This window comes from Lactuca saligna, chromosome 2 (assembly GCF_052625555.1).
Source record: "Lactuca saligna cultivar CGN05327 chromosome 2, ASM5262555v1, whole genome shotgun sequence".
NCBI lineage: Eukaryota > Viridiplantae > Streptophyta > Magnoliopsida > Asterales > Asteraceae > Lactuca > Lactuca saligna.
This window is the reverse complement of record NC_136418.1, coordinates 141,066,754-141,087,452: the sequence shown is the minus strand read 5'-3', so window position 1 is coordinate 141,087,452 and position 20,699 is coordinate 141,066,754. Positions and strand designations below refer to the sequence as shown.

The following is a 20,699-nucleotide window of genomic DNA, read 5'->3' as shown; positions in this document are numbered from 1 at the left end:
GCAACGAATTTGATGTGTTTATGTGTTGCTAACTTGTGGTCAGTCATTTATTGTTGGTTAAAAATTAGTGATATCAAAAGCTTTCACACCTTGACTTGTGGAAATATAACTGGTCTTTTTAGGGTTTATAGCTAGGGATGATCATTGGTCCGGACTAGGCTCGGCAACCGAAGAACCGGACCAAACACCTTGGTTTCGGTTCGGTTCTACAAGTAAGTGTGCTTTTTAGGGACCGATTTTGGATCCGGTCCGAACCGGACCGAGAATTGAGAACCAATTAGTGGGAAATGGAGAATTGAGAACCGAACCGAATACCCCGGTTTCAATTCAAGTTTTTTTCACGTCTGAACTGTTTTTTCAGGTCAAATGCTCATCCCTTCTTGTAGTGTTTGAGGCCATTTTTGGCTTTCTGACCATTTTCCCATATATGTTGTATCTAAAGGGAGGGCAAGTTGTTTTGGGTTCAATACACCTGAATAAATACTCTTTTATGTTGTAGTTTTTGTAATTTTTTGTGAACAACTTTCATAATTTGGCTTTCTCGTTTCATATTCTAAGTTTTCATGTATTTTGTCGGAGTTTTTTTAGAACTTTTATTTCATTTTTGTATTTATATTCTCACTTATTCATAAGAAAATATCATTAAATCAATATATTATTGAGATTTGGTCCAAGTGGGGATCCTTGAACGGATCACATTGTCAAACTTTTGTCATCCAACCATATGGAATAGGTTTGATATCGTTAGAGGTGTTAAAAGAATATGATGCAAATATATGATGTGATACTTATGTCAAACTCAAATTCGATGCTCAGAAAGTCACACCAATATTTTATGTGCTGCAAAAAAGCCGCAATGGGCCTAAATAATCCCTTAATAATCTAGAATAGAGGTGGCAATCGTGTCGTGTTGTGTCGGGTTCGTGTCATGTCGAAACACTAAACGGGTTGAAAGTGATTGACCCTAACCCGACCCATTTAATTAACGTGTCGTGTCGTGTCAACCCGTTTATTTTCGTGTCGAGTTCGTGTCGGGTTTCGGGTTAGGGCTATACCTTGAAATATGTTGTGTCATGTGAGGTTAAAAGATTGAGCATGTTAAAAGAGTAGGAGTTGGGTAGGCGGAAAGGAAAAACTAATAGTTTGGAGGCATAATAGATGAAGTCATAGCAAGTTTAGATGACAAAATTAAAAGAGTGGGAGTTGGGGAGGCGGATGAAAAAGTGGCGAGGATGTGAGAGTGGTGAAAGAGACTAGGTAGTTTGGGAGAGAATGGAAAAACTGAAATTAAGTCTTGATCTAGACGGCTAAGTCATTTCAACATTACAAAACGACTCAATTTGAAGGTTTTCTTTTACTTATGGTTTTGGTTTTGTATCTTTCTAGTTTATTTAAATAATTCAAAAAACTTGCATATAAATAAACGGGTCATTTTCGAGTTGAAATTCTCAACCCTAACCTTACCCGTTTAATTTTCGTGTCGTGTCGTGTCAACCCATTTATTTAAACGGGTTAAAATATCTTACCCAAACCCGTTTATTACGTGTCGGGTTTCGTGTCGTGTCAATTTTTGCCACCTTTAATCTAGAAGCATAGACATGAGCTTTCGACAACAATTTTGGACGAATTGTCCTGATTACTCTTATGATTGATTTTCTTATAATCTAGTTAATTATGACAAGATTTACTGTTGGAATTCTATGTTAACATATATGATTACATTCATAACATTGTAGATGACACTTGTTGGCTTGTATATTTAGAAATGATATGTTTAGCTCGTATATATAGGCTACTTGCTTGCTTTTCAAGAACCATGAGGGTTGTTCATCATCTACAATGCATAGTTTAATGCAAGGTTCTAAAAAGCTCGCCATGATGCGCCACAACTCCAAGGCTTGCACCTGCCGCCAAACTTTGTCAAAACGCCGTCTTAACTCATATACGTGTATAAAAATGAATAATAGTTGAAAATACATATAAAAATATTAATTATATAGAAATTTGCCGCTTTAAGTCACACCTTACAAACGTCATAACTCGCCAAGGCTCGGAAAAGCTTGAGTCTTGACATTGCCAACAAGTCACGCCTTACGTTATTTAAAACCTTGGTTTAATGAAATGGTTGAATGAGGTGAAATGCCTATTTTGTTGTCAACAGATTAAACTCACCCATAGTGGAATGCCCATCTTGAAGTTCAATGTGAAGTTCAAAAGTCATTAAACTTTTCGGTAAGAAAAATAAAAAATTTTAATTCGTAAAGAAAATTCATAAATTAGTTTTGTAATTAATGATTTTTTACTGTTTCATTGCAATTTGTAGACTTCAATGTGTTATAGAAAAAAGGATAGAGTTATACGAAAATTAGAATGATTATCCATCAATTTATTAAAACTCTATAGAGTTCAATGAATTATACATGTTTTAATGTCTATTGTTGCTTGAGCATAACACCCCCAACAACAATCATTAGGGTTAACTATTTTTCTTAGACACCCCATTCGCAAAGCTACAAGTACAAAAAGCAATATTCACAAAAGAATACAGGTTGCAATTCATGCCAACACGAGTGGGTTTTTTTGCACAATGTATGACAAGAATCATGTTTTGTTTTTGTATGGTCCGCGCAAAACTAGAAATGCAAAGAGCAATGTCTTTATTAATTGATATTTGACAATTATAATGTCATGTTTTTTTATCACTTGGCAACTCAAGTTTTTTTTTTACCCCTGTTCACTAGCAACTCGAACTTTTTTTTACCCCTATTCACTTGAAATGCAATACAATTGTGATTTGCTAACTTCTATAACTTAATGTCTAAGTTAGTTATTTGTTTGGGTGGATTAATGAACTACGGAACCGTTTTTTAAATTGTTTCGTAGATATAGCAACATTTAAATTCTAATTTCATGAATGAAAGTATATGTGAGCCGATAACCATCTTACGGCCTAACCTAGCCTCCCCTATCCCTCTCTGTGAAGCAACAACGGGTAGTACATGAATATTCATACGTTCTACATCCATCCGTAACACCTTTTTTTAGTTATTAAAGCTACATACAAATTACAAAACAAAACATGTATGATTATTAAAATTTGAGTAATCTAATCTCTTACAACGATTAATATACATAGGAAAATCTCTTTAAGATCTTTCTTTCATTGGCCAAACATAAAAAAAGAACTTCGTTGAAAGTATTTGTTGATGCCCTTCATCGAGGCATAAACACATTATATGTGTTTAAGCTTAAATTGTTTTGATCACTTAGATGTATAATACTTGCACAATAGTATCTTTCACACAAACAAATAAATTGTTAAATAACGATATGATCTTGATTCGATGTTTGTTATCATTAAAACCAAAGTGGGAATCTCAAGTTATCACATTCTACTCTCATATGTTTTTATGATAACCAAACACGTGATCATAAAACATGACATTCATTTTACTAGCTAACAACTTACTCCAAGAACAAAAATGTTTGCAATTTACATGCAACAAAGGTTTTGATAACTTATTTGCATCATCATCTCTCAATCTCACTAAAAACAGATAATTAAGATCATGAATGAAGCAGCAATTCACACGTTTTATATTTTATACTATTTTTCTGAAGACTTATTGACTTGAACACTTACTAAAATCATGACACTCAGCCAACCATAAGTCTATATGTTCTACAATCTCATGTCTTACTTTGTCAACCACATCCGATGAACTACACCCCTTTGAGCTTCCTGAAAATTATAATTTCATTATTCAGTCACAAATTGTTATATAATAATTAATATTACACACACATGAAAAATATATACAATTTACAAACCTTCAGGAGGGGAAGGAGACTGTGGGCAACCTCTTAAATCACTTCCATGACCACAGTTATGACAACTAATTATATATGATGGCACTACAAATAAAATTATTAAAAAAAACACAAATTAAGTGATAGAAAGAAAAAAAATAAAATATCAGGGTTGGAGACTTACTGCTTTCAGATGACACTTGCTTTGATGCTCGTCTCCATGGATCTTGTGACCCATTTGTAAAAACTATTTTTGATCCTACATATTTCAAGAAAATTCACCAAAAATAAATTAACCCTGAAATTTACATGTAAATAGTAATGTTCATACTTCATACCAGCAATGTTTTTGCCCCCATAGTAAAGATTTGTTGCATCAACAACCGGATACACACCTTCTCCAAATACATTTTTGCATAGATCCAAATGATACCTGTTAATTAAAATAACAGAATTATGAAGCTTGGATTTTATTTTAATGATTAAAATGTGTCATAATGTTGATATGTACATGCCTTATGTCAATCTTTGAAGAGCGAATGCTATCGTTTGAAGGTGCCACCTGGAAATATGCAACTTCACTACAAACTTGAAACCACCATAACCTATCACCAGATTCATACACACTTGGGTTTGTCTTTTTAAGATTTTCTTGGTTATATGATTCAACTTCAGCTCCAAAACTTCCTACATAATATTCCTTCACGTATTTTGCATATGCATTCTGCATAAAGGTTGTTACTTTTTTTAATTTCAAGATTGTATTAAGAAAAAGAATTCAAGAACAAGAAACTAGGAAATTGACATTGGAATTACCACTAGATCTTCTCCTGCCTTTTTAGCTTTAGTCATTGGTGTGCAAAGTTTATCTGGATTCCCATATTGAAACTGCAAAGATTCATATATGATATGTATCATGAATTCATGATTTATGTCAACTATGGAAAAAGTTTATATAAAGATATATGTGAGAAAACTTACAGCTATGGCTGCAGCATCCGCTAGAAAATACAAGAAGTCACCATCTATTTTTAGCTGAAAAAAAGGTATTATAGTAGTCAAACATGACAGGTTCATAAAGTCAAATAGTCAATAGTTAATAGTCAATCACTTCATATATATATATATATATATATATATATATATATATATATATATATATATATATATATATATATATATATATATATATATATATATATATATATATATATATTACCTGAGTAGCACCAAATGTGGTCTTCAATGCGTTACTATTTGATGCAAGTTTTTGTTCAACAAGTTGAGTAACTTCTTGTAATACAGCTTTACATTCAGGTCCTGCTGACTCACCAACCTGTCATAACAGAACAAAAACGTCCCTTAAAATAAAGATAAATGTTATTTATTTATTTATTTAAAATTTTCATCACCTGTTGATCGAATTCAGTGAAATTGTAAACAGCATTAACTACAGCAGAACTTGCAAGACTCCCACATGTGAGATGAGGGAACTTCAAACGAAACCATGCACTAAGAGCTCCAGCATAAGAAACGCCAAAAACAAACCATGGATTCTCAATATTTGTTCTGTTGAGTTTTGAGTTTAATGATTCCTACAAGATCATGGAGAGTAATATGTTATGAAACTAAAAGTAACAACATTTGAATTATTCCAAATAAATTCATGTATAAACCTGATAGAATTGACGGAAAGCAGCTAAGTCAAATAGTGCCTGCTTAGATGAAAGGAATTTTAGGTTTTTGGTTGTTAGGGATTTGAATGGAGAGCTCTTTCCGTAGTATCGATGCTCAAGTGTAACTAAAGCAGCTCCAAACTTCTTTGCCAAAATCTGTATGGAATTAGAGGATTATGATACATCAGGGACAATTGCTTTTACATATAAACATAAAATTCATGAATAAAGGCTATTGATATATGATCATGTATGAAGATTTTGGTAATGTACGCTCATATAGTCATTCGATATCCCGTTACATGCAGCTTCACCACATATTTTTAAGAAGATTGGACCATGGGGAAGCTTGAATTCGTTCAAGTACTCGTAATATCGCTGCCCAAACTTACGATGATCCTGTAAATGCCAAAACACAATGACTCATCATACATACCGATTGGGAATTCATGAACAATTTCACAACATTAGATGTCAGATCTTCATAAAATTAATGGTAAGTGACATAAAGATTAAAGGGGGAGAGAATGCATACGTAAGGGGAAAAATGATCGAGCGTCTGATTGAACCAGAACTCATCCTTGGTCAAATAACTGCTGTTGCTACTACCACTACTGCTGATGTGCATGCGTTCAATGATTCGAGGAATAGATAGCCCGTTACAAGCACTGAACATCGAAATCATGAACAAAAGCCCAAGTGAATCTACCAACGCCCTCATCTTTTTTCTCCTTTTGTCAAATTTGCAATCCTCAATCGAAAACTCGATCTCTTTTCACAAATTGCTGCTCTAAAAAACGATGAATTTGATGTCTTTTTGTCACTTAATCTTGTTGATGTGTGATTAAGCTCTACTTCTACTATGTATGTCGATTAGAGTGAATTTATTGTCTTCCCTTGTGACGTCAAAGGCGATCTTCCATTGCTGGTGGAGAATCTAGTTGTATCGCGGCTTCTACAACTCGACCCGTATAAATAAACCCGGCCCAATCACTTAGGTATGGCCCATTCTGTCCCAATGTTTAATGACTTCAAATTACTGAGCCTTATAACTCTAAGCCCAATTGGTATGGGTTGTTTGATATTAATACTCTTGTAAAAGGTTGGGATTAAATTTTATTAAATAAGGTACGTGAGATTTTATGTTAATAGACAGGAATACGTAAGACATTAACTTGAGGATTTGTTTATCTAGTTTAAATGCAAAAAAAAAAAAAAAAAAAGTTGTAATAGTTGTAATTACTAAAACATTAGTCATGATATTGTAATTTTAATAGAAAAATATTTGAAAAGGTTAAAGTAAAATTACATAGCTGCTTCCTAGGAACCCAACTATATATGATTCTATTCGTACATAAAATAATCATGTTGCTTGCTTGGGATAAAATGATGGCTGATAGATCACGATCTTAATTTCGTAATTTCGTAAATTTAATAACTAAAATAATGTTAAAAATACCCATTAAAATATCAAAAAAAAAATGTTGTTTTAAAGATAAATAATATAAAATTATAAATCTCGTACCAAAAACAGAAATTCTAAATGTATTTCAGCCCAAAACTCCCAGCATACCAAGCCCGGGTCCAGTAGGCAACAATGGCCCAATTTTGCCTGCCTTCGATATTTAGCTCGTTTTTCTACCGATTTACCTCATTCTTTTTGAAATAATTTCTAAGCATAAATCATAACAAAATCTTGGAATAAAAGTTGTTTTCTAATTCCGAATATATAGGGCTCAAATTTTATGATTCGTTTTTGGTTAATTTAGTTTAAAAATAAAGTATAATCTTACCTGTCATTTTTTTAATGTTATTTTATATTTCTCAAGCTAGTTTTATCAAATTATATATTTTTTATCAACTAAGATAGCTTTTCATGCAATATGATAACTTTTTTTTAACCACAAATACAAATATATGCTAAACTACTCCTAAATTATTTTACATTTGTTTACAGTGAGATTTGAACCACAACCTCAAGAAGAGAAGACAACAGCGGATAACCTTTTAGTTGATGTATCAAACATAGCTTTAACTTCATATAGATTTCAAAGATTCATATAGGATTATTAGATATGCACGTGACTATGACCGATAATTTCAGTAATGATTACCCTAAACACTTGTTTTCTAATTTTGCCTTTGACCTTATTTTTTATTTTTTATTTTTATTATTATTTTAACATTTATAACTCAGTAGAAAGTAATTAATAATTTCAATTTATTTTATTCTTATTTAATTTTTTCTTTCAAGAATTACAATCCATTCTCTGTACCTTAATCAAATAATGGTACATACATAAAAACGGTGTAAGTGAAAACTTTTTTGTGAATAAGTTGTAAATGGAAGGGTCGTAAATGAATTTCTGTGTGTAAATTAGCTAGCTTAACAAATCTTAAGAAATTTATCCCAACGAACTTTGAGATATTTTTCTCAAAGAGTTGGTGTACAAAAAATATATACAATTAACTACTTAAGTTTTTATTTGATGTTATTCCTGATTTATAAACTTTTTATTTGTAACCTTTAATTTTGCTAGTTTTTTAAAACTATTAAAAGGTATTCTAGAAATTCTGTAGATCATCAAATAAGCCATTAGATTGTATACAAACTCAAACATTGTACTGTTAAAATAAAATAAAATTTGAATATCTTTTATAAAGAAAAATTATGATAAACGTTGCTCATGTTTCAAATATGAAAAATAGTACTTTTTTTTCTTCAATTAGAGATATATTGAATGCTTTGGTTGAAAGGATTTGGTGAGAAATCACAATCAAACCAATATATCATCATAATTCATAAAATGCAAAAAATTGTAAAAAAAAAAAAACATGGCACGTGGATAAAAGTGTAATACTTAAATAGGATATAAGAATGCCTGTTTTTGTCTCTTTATAAAGTAATTTCGTAGGAGAATGTTTTGTATAATTTTTTATTTGTTTATTTAAACATTTTGTTAGTTTTTATTAAAATAATTCATCCAGTCGTTAAAAAAATACCAATCTGAATTGAAATTAATATCTTCGATTTAGTCATACGATTATAATTACCAAGTGTTGAATTCTAACATTAAAATTTGGATCAATTTCTTTTAGAATAATAAAGTATTTAAACGAAACAGAATTACATGAGGGTGGACATGATTATCAGTAGTTGTTATTATTATTATTGAATATTGAATTAGACACTCTAACCATGCATGTCTTTATCCTACTTGCTACAAGTTCAACCAATCCACTTCGCCCATAATTATGTATTTTAATAATTGCGAAAAGCTAACAAACAACGTACACTAAAAAAATTATATAAATATAGTGACCACAAAATTGTTTGGCACGTCGACAAATTATACATATAACATTAATATAAATTAGAAAAGGGCCCATGTGCCCATGTTTTGCATGGGTTCAAGATTTTTCTTAATGATACATAAATTGCGAAAATCATAGGAAATAACAATCTATTTTATCTTTAACTAAAGATAACATTCTATTAAGCAAACCAAAAAAATATCAACAAACATTAAATATATGAATAAATAATAATCACACATAATACATTCTGTTGTGATGGTGACTATAGATCTAAGAAGAAAATTATATATGAAAATGAAAATTAGACCTGGATCGAAATCAAACACCAAAAATTAGGCATGTAATCTAGATCTATTTCCAAATAGCAATATACTTTCAATTATTAAATGTTTGTTATATCAGCCTACTTTCACTCTTTCATATTACAACATTGTATGACACAGTTTTATTAAAACATTTTATTTTAATTTATTCTTATTACAATAGTGTACTTAACAATAAGTGAGTTGAATTTTCAAAGTCTAATATTTTTTTAGAAAGAGTTTTCGAAGTCTAATATTCTATAAGAAAAAGACGGGAAGTACAATGATATAATTTGGTGGTCTTTCAAAGTACATTGCTTAATAAGAAATAACGGAAAAGTACAATGTTGTCTATAATAATTATATAAAGCAGTATCCTACCAGTCCCAATCATCATATGCAAACCAAAAAATCACAACATTTGTCCCGATAAAAAGCATATAACTATAGACAAAAGATTAAAAGTCTCCGTTTAAAATTTAATATCAAGAAAATGTAAATATGATGTAGTGAAGTAAGGTCTTACAGAAAATAAACATGCTATCTAGGTTTCGCCCTATGATCATATCTGCCATATGTTAGAATGGTTGCTCCATCATACTGTGGATATCAAGGAAGCATAAAAGTATTGATATTATGCATACCATTCAAATTTGAGGTCGTTGTAGAAAAGAAAATGAAAAAAAGGAAATCAAGAAAGCATAAATGAGAAAGCTAATAATGAATTAATGATTATTTAAATCGAGAAAAAAAATACCCGCAATACTGTAACGTCCTGAAAAATTACAAAGGAAATTTTCATTTTCAAAATAAATTAACCAATTAAAATCTTTATCTTAGAATTCATTAAGTAAAATTCGTTTGTTAAAACCATATATTATCAGAGTTAAATTACCAAACCGTCGAAACGAATATGTTCGATGCGTGTGTATAGTCCCGCCAAGCTCTTTTCAAGAATAACCTATAAACATTTTATCTAAAATGTAAGCATAAAGGTTTGTGAGTTCCCCAATATACCACATATTCCATTATATATATATATATATATATATATATATATATATATATATATATATATATATATATATATATATATATATATATATATATATATAGGGAAAAGTGAATATACCCTTAAGGGTATATAAGCTTAGGTACCCTAATCCACCATAATACGTCATTTTGTTTGATATATTCATTATAATGTTCTTAAACTTCAACCACTAACTGAATTTACTTTCAACATTTCCAAAATTTCACTACTATCTTCCTCTTACATCACATATTTTTATCGAACACTACTAGGCTATATATATTATAGTTGAAAATGAAAATTATGTAAGAGGACTATAAATGTGAAATTTATAAAAATCTTCGAAGTGAATCAAGTTAGAAGTTGAATTATAAGAACATTGGACAATTACAATGCATATATATGATACAAAACGACGTAGTATAGTGAGTTTGGGTACCTAAGCTTATATACCCTTAAGGGTATATTCACTTTTCCCATATATATATATATATATATATATATATATATATATATACACACACACACACACACACACACACACACACACACAAAGTTCTCGGCTCTAGAGCCGACCTGCCAAATCTCCTATCAACATGCATATGAAATACATAACAACCATGCGTTCCCAAACCTATCATGTGAATGTTGTAGTCCTCTACAGCCTGATAATCACTTCTGGCATGTTTCAGCCAACGTGCCTATTTTATCCAAAGTGAATGCTACATACAAAATCGTAATCTTATAACGCTTCTATAAGTGTGAGGGGCCAAATCCTAGTTTTACACACAATACATGAAGTCATATGAAGTCAGAGATTAAATAGACAGTCAAACAAATGATCCACCCGAGAACGACCAATCAGACAAGAACATCGCAATAACACATTAAACCAAGAGTTCTCAAGCTATCCAACTTAGACTACATAGAACCAATACCAACATTCCCACATAATCATGTAACATAAACATATAATACATATACAAACATATCACATACCTTTTGTAACTAGCCTTCCCTAGTTACCCTGCCATTGGCCACTTCTCAGTTAAGTCTTTCGCTGGTTAACCATGCATAATCCTAATAACTAACATAACTCCTAAAAGTAGCATATGATCAACAAGCAAGACCCTAATAGTCTAGCATACCAAGACATCAAGTGTTCTAAACTACACATGTATAACAAAGAGTTATCCTAGTTAACTAGCATACTTGTACTCTCACACCATGCACTACCCAATCCCACAAACCGACTGAAACCATAAGAGATAAATCCTCAATTAACAACCTAAATCTGCCAAGTTTAACCCTAATTCAAACGAGCTAAAATCCAACGGTCAACGATCCACAAAAGTCAACGGTCAACCAAGTCAACAACCACGACGACATGGAGACCTCTTGGCTACGTCGTGGGAGTGTCATGACAAATAGATGATATGCAGGACCTCACCATGTCGTAGACCCTCCTTGGCCACGTCGTGGGCATGTACGAACAAAATAATCACAAAGTTGGACTCCACCACATCGTGGTCATTGCTTGTCCACACCGTGGTTACTAGCAGATTATATAATTCTTCATTAAGAGCTTAATCCTTATAGATATAAGCTCAACACTTCAAATTTAGTCCTTATCAATGACTTAATGGATAAAGTTTCTAACTTTATCCATTAGGACCTCACCTCAAAGAAAGATCTACAACCCTACATCCATTAAGTCGTTATATGTCCAAAGCTTGCTGAAGAACACAAGATAGACCCTAACATGACTATTTTCTCATTCTAAAAAACCTAATGAACATTTGGGATCCACAAGAAAGACTAGAGTTCTTGAAACTCCAAGAAAATCCATGGAAGGGACCAAAATCATCCAAAATGAACTCAAAATTGAAATAAGAAGAACAAAGGTCAAGGTACGAGCTTTATACCTTCAATAACTCAAAAATCATAAAAGGGTAATGGATCCAAGCTAGACCCTTTCTTCTTGCACCAATAAAAACTTCCGCCTTCCTTAAGCTTTACCAAAATCCAAGAACAAGCTCTACAATCAAGAAAACAAGCTCTCAATCAAGCATGGAGGCTAGGGTTCCAAAATAAAGAGATGGAGAAGACATTATCCTTGAATTATAATGCTTAAATATGGGAGAAACCCTAAAAATCATGGTATTGGGCTGCTACAACCACCACATCATGGCACATTTCTTGCCACGTCGTGGCTTCCATCAAAACATGCATACAAAACAACCATTCCATGCACCACGCCATGACATATGGTTTTCCTCAAAAACCATAATTTTGTCTCCAATAGGTTACCAATTGGTCCATTATGGAAAACGGGTGTTACAAGTATATATGTGGACACTGTTGTAACATCCGTGGTTCGAGGTAATGCTAAATTATTTAATTTTTGTAATTAATTGTTGGATTATGAATGTAATGTTGGACTATTTGAGTTGGGCGTTAGTGAGTGGGCCGTTAGTGAGTGGGCCAACTGAGGACGTACATTGGGCGTAAGTTTGGCGTACGCGGGGTGTAGTGGCAACATTGCATGCAGGGTTGATGTGCATACGAGTAACGTACACGAGCCGACCCAAAAACCTAATTTTTAGGGTTTAAGTCATATAAATACATCATTATGTCCCAAACCCTAGCCTCCTTACATCCTCTCAAACTTAGAAAGCCTAACATTCCTTATCCTTGTGTGAAATTTGATCTTGTGAAGCATGTTTTGGTGGTTTGGAGCTTGGAAGGAGAAAGAAGAAGTCAATGAAGAAGAAATTGTGTAGCTTGAGCTCAAGGATCTGAGATATCATCATCATTTAGTACTCATTTGAGGTAAAAAGCTCACAACTTGCCTCATATATGCTTAGATCTATGGTAATGGTGTTTTGGACCTTTTTGGTCCCAAGAATGGATTTTTATGGTCCAAATCCATTTCTAGACTTAGGGTTGCCACCCTTAGTGCTATATGAGTCCCAATGACAGACAAGTTACCATTTTGAAGGTCTTAATGTGGCCATGCATGAGTTTTAGTCATTTATATGGAAGTTTGTTATCGTATTTCAATTTTGGGTCCATTTGGTAGTTTTTAAGCCACCATGTAATCGACTTTATCGGATAAGACACTTTATTGGACTCATATATGTGTTGGAAGCTTAAGGTCTTAAGGGATTAAGCCTTTTTGGAGTTTAAGGCTTAACAGGTTAGTACGTTGGGCATACAAGCTCGTACACTGGGCGTACAAGCCGTACAAGCTGTACGCTTAGCGTATAGAGGAGCACGCCCTGCGTACTCACTGGATATGGATTTTCGTCATTTGGTCCAATCCATGGACTTGTTATTATGGGCCATTAGAAGCCAATTATTGGGCTAAGGCATGTTAGGCTTAAGGGAAGGCCCATTTGAGGAGTTAGGCCCAATTTAGAAAATTGGGCCATAAATAGGCCATTAGTAGGCTTGGAAAGGCTATATAGAATTGGACCATTGTTGTTATAGATTTGGGCCTAGGTTATGTTCTGAATTAGATCAAGGGTAAAATGGTCATTTTACCCTAAGAAGGATTATTGAGTTTTGACTACGTGTTATTTTCTACTAGTAGCTCGGGGACTCGTAAGAGCAGTCGCTAAAGATTTATTACCGTGAGATTCAACATTCAGATTTGCGAGGTGAATTTCTTCCTGTATGAACAGGTCAAAGGCACCAATGCAAGTCCGTATATATATATATATATATATATATATATATATATATATATATATATATATATATATATATATGCTAGTATGTTCTGAACCAAGGTCTGATGTCGGGCGGTGCCCGAGGAATGTTTGTATGCTTGATGTCCTCGTGATTCTTGCATGTGTATGTATTGTATTTTTCCGGATTACGGCCCGATGCCTGGTATGCCCGATGAATGTTTGTCTGCTTCTGGATTTCGGTCTGATGTCGGGCGGGGCCCGAGAATGTTTATATGTTTATGTTATGTGATTATTTATGAGTATTTGTCGATATGTTTATATGTATACCAAGATTTGATCGATGCCGGGTGGGGCCTAATGTCGGATGCTATCCGATGTTGGGTGGGGCCCATGATATGTTATTATGTGATTATGTGTTTATGTGTATGGTATGTGGTAGTTTGGGGAGACTCACTAAGCTTCATGCTTACAATTTTTAGTTTTGGTTTCATGTACTTCTGGTAGCAAGGAGAAGAGCTTAGGATGACTGCATTGCATACACCGTGATGTTAGCCTGGGATGTTACTATGATATAGATTTGACATGTGTTTTGATATGGATATACTAATTTTGATGTTTTGAGATAATACGGTTCCTCTTTTGAATAATGATTATTGGTAACTATGGTTTGTTTAATGATTCAAAAATGAAATTTTTGGTCATGATTTTTGGGATGTTTCAAGCTGGTATCGGAGCCTTGGTTTGAGCGTTTGGGCACACTCTAGGGTGTGTCTAGACTCAAACTGAGGACTTGGTATAAAATTTTTCAAAAGAAAACCATTTTTATAGAAAAGGATTTTGAAAAGAGAAAAAGGGTGTGGTGCATACAATCAGCCGAGCTCAAGTAAGTTCTCCCAAATTACCCATGCATGTCTGTTATGATATGATATGATTATGAGAAATACATGCTAGATTAGGGCTAATGATTTAGGAAGGATGCCTTGTATGCTTGCTGTACGTGTATAAAAACTGCATGCTAGATTAGAGCTAAGGATTTAGGAAGGATGCCTTATATGCCTATTGTATGAGCTTATTAAACTGCATGCTAGTACTGATTAGCCAGAGATATGATGGCCTGATTAGGATATGTTTGTTTTTGCTTACTCGATGCATGAATACTGCTTACTTTGTGCTTTTAGGAGTTCTAGCTATCTTTAACTAACTAGTAAACAAATATGTTAAGTCACATATTATGAGGACTAAATAATTTCAAAAGGTTAGGTTTATCCCTATTTCGCAGCTCTCGTCTGAGTCTAACCGTTATAGGGAGAAACCTCTCATTCGAAGAATTATCTGGTCTTAGTGATATGTAATGTTATTCGCGATCTAGTTAGGGAAAGATAATAGGGAATTATTATGTAGCTGATGGCGGAGAGTGGGTCGGAGATTACCCTAGGGCAAGCCTAGGATGAGATTAGCACGGAAAGCAGTAGTAGTGAAAGGGACTTGGGGGAGTCAAGGAAGTTTTGAGGAAAGTACGAATATATGTGGAAAGTAGTATGGGCCCGTACTACTGAAAGAAGAGGATCCGTAATCGAATCAAGGAAGGCTAAGATGAACCCAGGGAACTTCTAGTATGCGAGATCCCTCGTGTTATGATGAGTATTCTGATAGTTTTTATGGTGTATTTTTAGTATGGTGATACTACGTACTAGGCCAGTTGGCAGCCCTGGCACAGGCGAGGGATCAGACTCGGGCTCTGGAGCCGGGAAGCACGATGACCAGATGAGGGAGTTCATCTCATCTGAGATCACACACAATATCATTGACTAGACTCCTGTGATCTTCGGTACAGTCAAGGAGGACATTTTGGAGATTTTGGATGGGAGACTCGGTTCATTCCGTACTGAGATGGCGGCCATGATAGGGGCGTGCACGATGACATTCAGGGAATTCCAAGCTTGTGGGTCCCCATACTACCATGGGGATAGGGACCCCATTGCTAGTAGCAGGTGGTTGGCGGATGTCGCCAACGCCTTTCACACTAGCAGATGTCTCGAGGGGGATAAGGTCTGACTTGCTTCCTATCTCCTGAAGGACAAGGCACGCGACTGGTGGGAGGAGGTTTGGCATGTGGTTGGTGATGATGTCCTTGATACTATGATCTAGAGTGACTTCTCGACCAGGTTCAGGGCCGAGTTCGTACCTGTGATTGACGTGCAACAGCTTGTGTCGGAGTTCTAGGATCTCCAACAGACGGCTGAGACAGTTACTAAGATCACCACCATGTTCAGGGAGAGGACCCTTCTCGTTCCGCAGTATGCGGCGGACGAGGAGATGAAAAAGACTTGATACCTTGAGATGCTGTAGAGTGATATCCGATAGTTTGTTAGCCGCTCCAACTCTAAGACGCTGGAGGATATGATAGTGAGGGATCGGGAAAGGGAGCTAGATTTGGAGATGGAGAGAAGTGGAAACTAGAGGGTGTTCAGATAAGGAGCTCGGGCAAAAAGCACAAGGTATCAGATCATAGATCCAGGAGCCAGCAGGGCCGCAACCGTTATGGCAAGTGCGACAAGATGCACGAGGGGGGTGCAGGGCGGGTAGTTCGGGCTGCTTTAAGTGTGGCTACTACCACGACCACCATCATATTATCTAATCTGATTTGCTTCTAGTGCAATCAGAGGGGCCAAAAGAGGTACCCGTTCTCGAGTTTAGTAGCAGCAGTACAGGTGGCGGCACCCGCTCCTACTACACTGAGGATTACCGATGGTCGGACATATGCGTGTATGGCGAGGAGCAGGGCTTTTCAGATGACTGAGGAGGAGGCACGTGCAGCTCCCGATGTTATGACGGGTATGTATCTTCTCCTTATCTCTTTATTTACATTAATTATTTCTTATGTTTATGTGTTTTATTATAGGATCATTCCTTGTGAACAATATATCTGCTGTGGTATTATTTGATTTGGGGGTTACTCGATCTTTTGTATCGCTCGCGTTGAGAAAGTGATTTGTTGGAGCTCCAAGAGAGTTGCATTGTCCAATGGATGTAGAGATGGCAGATGATAGGACTGTTCGGGTTGCGAGGGTTCACCGGGGATGTACACAACCGTTGTTTGATGAGCAGTTTTTCGTGGATTTAGTCTCTATTCCCCTGTAAGGGAATAAGGTTATCGTGGGTATGGACTGGTTGATCCCCAATAGGGAAGTGATCGACTATGAGCAGCAGCTAGTACGAGTTAGGACCCCAAGTGGGGGAGGGTTGGTGATTTAGGGCGATATGTCGCAACATGGGCTGACTTTGTGTTCAACAGCGAGAGCTAGGCGCTAACTTCAATAGGGTTGCACAAGTTATGTTTGTTGGATTTAGTATCTAAGCCCATAACTATAATTGATATGCACTTGACCCGAGAGTAGCATGGTCCATTTGGGTTGCATGGAACCAAAACATTTTGTAAGGATGGACTTTGAGAAGAGGATATTTGTGATTTATTAATATATTATAAGTTCTAATATATTAATATGAAATCATATTATTTAGTTAATATTGATCAATAGTTAATTTGGAATTAATTTTGTGATCAAAAGAGACTAATTAAATATATGGGGATTGATTGTGTAAATCATTCGTTCTTATAAAGTGGGCTTATGATCCATAGTTCTTTATGTTGGACTAAATCCATATGGTGATCCATGGATACTCCATGGAGGTTAAAATCCATGGAGCCTAAGGAACGTGGAAAGTCATGCACATTAGGGTTTACATGGTGTAATCCTAGTTGTGTTACACTATATAAGAAACCTCATGGCTACCAAAATCGGCACCTAAGTGATATAAAAGAGGGCTAGCCGATTTTATGTGTGCAAGATAATCTCTTCTCAAGTTCCTCCATTGTTGGTAGTGTTGTGTGAAGCATTTGAGGCATCACACTTGGGGTGCTAGGCTCTTAAAGTTTTAAGGTTTCAAAGCTAGAACAAAGGTAAGTCATCTAACTAGATATTTATAGTGTATGTACTCCATAGTATGCCAGTTAGGATGATGCCTTGGAAATTTGAAAGTTTGCATGTATAATAGAGAAAACATAGATCCAAGGTATCTAGGGTTGCATGTACACCTTAGGAGTGTTAGAATGCTCAAAACCCTTCAGTGGTATCAGAGCCTAGGTTTTTTTTCAATTATACTTGATGTTACTTGTTTTCAAAGCTTGGAAATATCAATTTTCTACTTTCTGGATAGTGAAATCGCCGAGTCCACCGGGGAACTCGATGAGTCCACCCTATAAACTGACCAACTCGCCAAGTCAGTTCATGCACTCGATGAGTTGGTGCTCCAGAATGCAGAATTTCGAGTTTTAAAGTTGGAATTCGACTAGGATCATTACCCTAAACTGTTTTTGAACTTATAAACCTATTTTTGATGTGGTAATAATCATTCTTATCCAATTCAAAAGATAATTATCAAAGTTTAATGTTTTGTATTAGTTTATATGGTTAGGCTAATTACATGAAATTTGTTTGATATGAATTGTCTTGTTCATATGAGTTTAATCTAGCTCGTGGACATTACTTGACATGCTTGTTAGTTTAATTGGTGATATTAATGGCCTTTGATGTGCTCCATAACTTGTCCTCAAGTTATGGAAAATGAAAAGTCACTTCTTTAAAAGACATTAAAACTCATAGGTTATGGACTTGAAAAGTTTTGATAAGTTTCAAAACTTGCCCTCAAGTTTTGGAATTTGTAAAGTTACACTTTTGCATACTTTAATTCCAAACCATAGACTTTTAAAAGCTTAAAATTCAACCTTATACTTTATAGTATTATAAGTTTAATATATATATATATATATATATATATATATATATATATATATATATATATATATATATATAAGACAAGGCATTTCTTACCGTTAGTAGGCCTCATTCACGAAGCCGGTCTATAAGGGGGTATAAGGTTACTGCCTATAAAATGACAGTTTAATGGGTGTCCACTCTCACCCACCGCTTCCTTGAGTGGTGGAGGGTCGTTAGCCGAACGGGTAGGATAGGACTATAATTCTCATTAAGTATAATGATAGTAATAAAGTAACTAAGCCTTTTATAAATTCCCAATCTCAGTTACTTTAGGGAAATGTGAAATTGATGCTAATCCATGAAAATTTCACTTTGTACCTTGCGAAGTCGTTAATGGAGCATGTGTGGTTAACCGACACATTAACTTGGACTAGTAAGGGTGGAAAATGGTGGCTTAATGGTTTTCACAAGATCAATGGAGCATATGTGGTTAACCGACACATTCATTGGGTGATAAATGACATTGGGAGTACCAAACACATTTTGCATGGTTATTCACACATTGTTTGTGATCCTCGGTATCCCAGTCACAAACCTGAAGGGCATAATTGAGATTTAAACATACCATTAAATTGTTCAATGAATCTCAAAGGATCTAGGAATTTCAATCCAATTAAAACTTAATAACTATTTCGTTTTTCATGGTAGAAATTGGTAAATCATCATTTACATACCTTCAAATATTTTGCAAGTTGGATTACGACATCCCTCTTCCAATTTGTAAAATATTGTGTTGGATCCTAGCCTTAATAATTCATTTTGGGTGTTATATTAAGGATTCTTTAGCTAATCTAAACTTTGTCTTTCTTCTTTTTTAGATGTCTTCCAACACTGCTTCTGGCTCAAACCCTGATGGCTCATTCTCTCTCATGAGCCTTTGTGGGAGAGTTATATTTGATGGGTCCAACTTCAATGACTGGATTAGGAACATTAGGATTGGCACTCGCTATGAGGACAAGGAATATTTCCTCGACAAGGAGCTTAAGGAAATCGATGAGTCTTCTGCTACTCTTGAGGAGATCGCTGAGTTTAGGACTCATGAGAAGGATGCCACCAAAGTGTCTTGTATCATGTTGGCCACCATGACAACTGAACTCCAAAAGTCCTATGGGGACTTCTACCCTTTTGAGATACACCCGAACCTGATGGATAGATACCACTAGATTTCTCGTCAAGAGAGGTATGAGATCATCTCCTCCATGATTACAACAAAAATTAACGATGGTGAACCCATCACGGGCCACTTGTAGAAAATGTAGAGGTTTGTGGACCGTTTGCTCAAGTTGAATGTGAACCTTCCTAAGGAGCTAGCCTAGATATCATTCTACACTCCTTACCTCCATGTTATGATCAGTTCCGCATGACCTATCATATGAACAAGGAGGAGGTCACACTTAGCAAACTTCAAGGGCTTTTGAGAACTGCTGAAAGTGGTCTTAAAGGTAAAAATGTTGTATCTACTCCTACCATAACTGCCCCTGTTCTGGAAATTGGACAAGAGAAAGGGAAGAAGAGGAAGGCTCCCTCAAAGAACCGCAAGGGAAGTTCTCTTGATGGATCCTCTTCAAGTGGGACCAAGGTTAGTTCAACTGCTCCCTCGACCATTCCTAAAGAAGCATAGTGTTTCTACTGTCACGATAAAGGGCACTGAAAGCGAGGCTGCCGCAAATACTTGTAGGATGTCAAGGACGAGAAGGTTAAACGTACCCATGCAGGTATTTATACTATTTTGTCTAAAAACTCATCACATTCTAACTCTTGGGTTCTTGACACAGGTTGTGGATTTCATATTTGTTCAGATGTGTAGGGCCTAAAAAGAAGTAAGGATGTGGAGTACGAGAAGATAAACTTGATCATGGGGAATAGGAAGGTTTGACCTGTCACCAAGATTGAAGTTTACTCTTTATTGTTTAGTAGTGGGTTAGAAATAGATTTGAATAATTGCTGCTACTCGTCTGATATCGCGAGAAACATTATTTCCTTTCATGGTTCGTACAAATAACACTGAGAAGCACATATCACATATA

The 20,699-nt window shown here is 35.0% G+C and overlaps 1 protein-coding gene across 1 annotated transcript; it reads right to left on the bottom strand.

Moving 5' to 3' along the window:
- Positions 1-3,426: 3,426 nt before the first annotated feature.
- LOC145031837 (putative serine protease EDA2) lies at positions 3,427-6,417 on the bottom strand. Its single transcript, XM_078980472.1, has 12 exons — positions 6,022-6,417; positions 5,760-5,885; positions 5,487-5,642; positions 5,223-5,405; positions 5,030-5,146; positions 4,792-4,845; positions 4,627-4,698; positions 4,326-4,534; positions 4,149-4,243; positions 3,995-4,069; positions 3,832-3,915; positions 3,427-3,742 (listed from the first exon to the last, which is right to left on the bottom strand). Exons 1-12 carry the CDS (start codon positions 6,205-6,207, stop codon positions 3,624-3,626), a joined length of 1,476 nt encoding a protein of 491 aa, XP_078836598.1. The 5' UTR covers positions 6,208-6,417; the 3' UTR covers positions 3,427-3,623.
- Positions 6,418-20,699: the final 14,282 nt, after the last annotated feature.

Bases quoted from the DNA above. Each gene is read 5' to 3' on its own strand.
- LOC145031837 (XM_078980472.1), bottom strand. From the start codon at position 6,207: ATGAGGGCGTTGGTAGATTCACTTGGGCTTTTGTTCATGATTTCGATG. The intron at 4,244-4,325 runs GCATGTACATAT...TTTAATTAACAG, and splicing joins TCTTCAAAGATTGACATAAG to GTATCATTTGGATCTATGCA. The intron at 4,070-4,148 runs GTATGAAGTATG...TGAAATATGTAG, and splicing joins TGGGGGCAAAAACATTGCTG to GATCAAAAATAGTTTTTACA.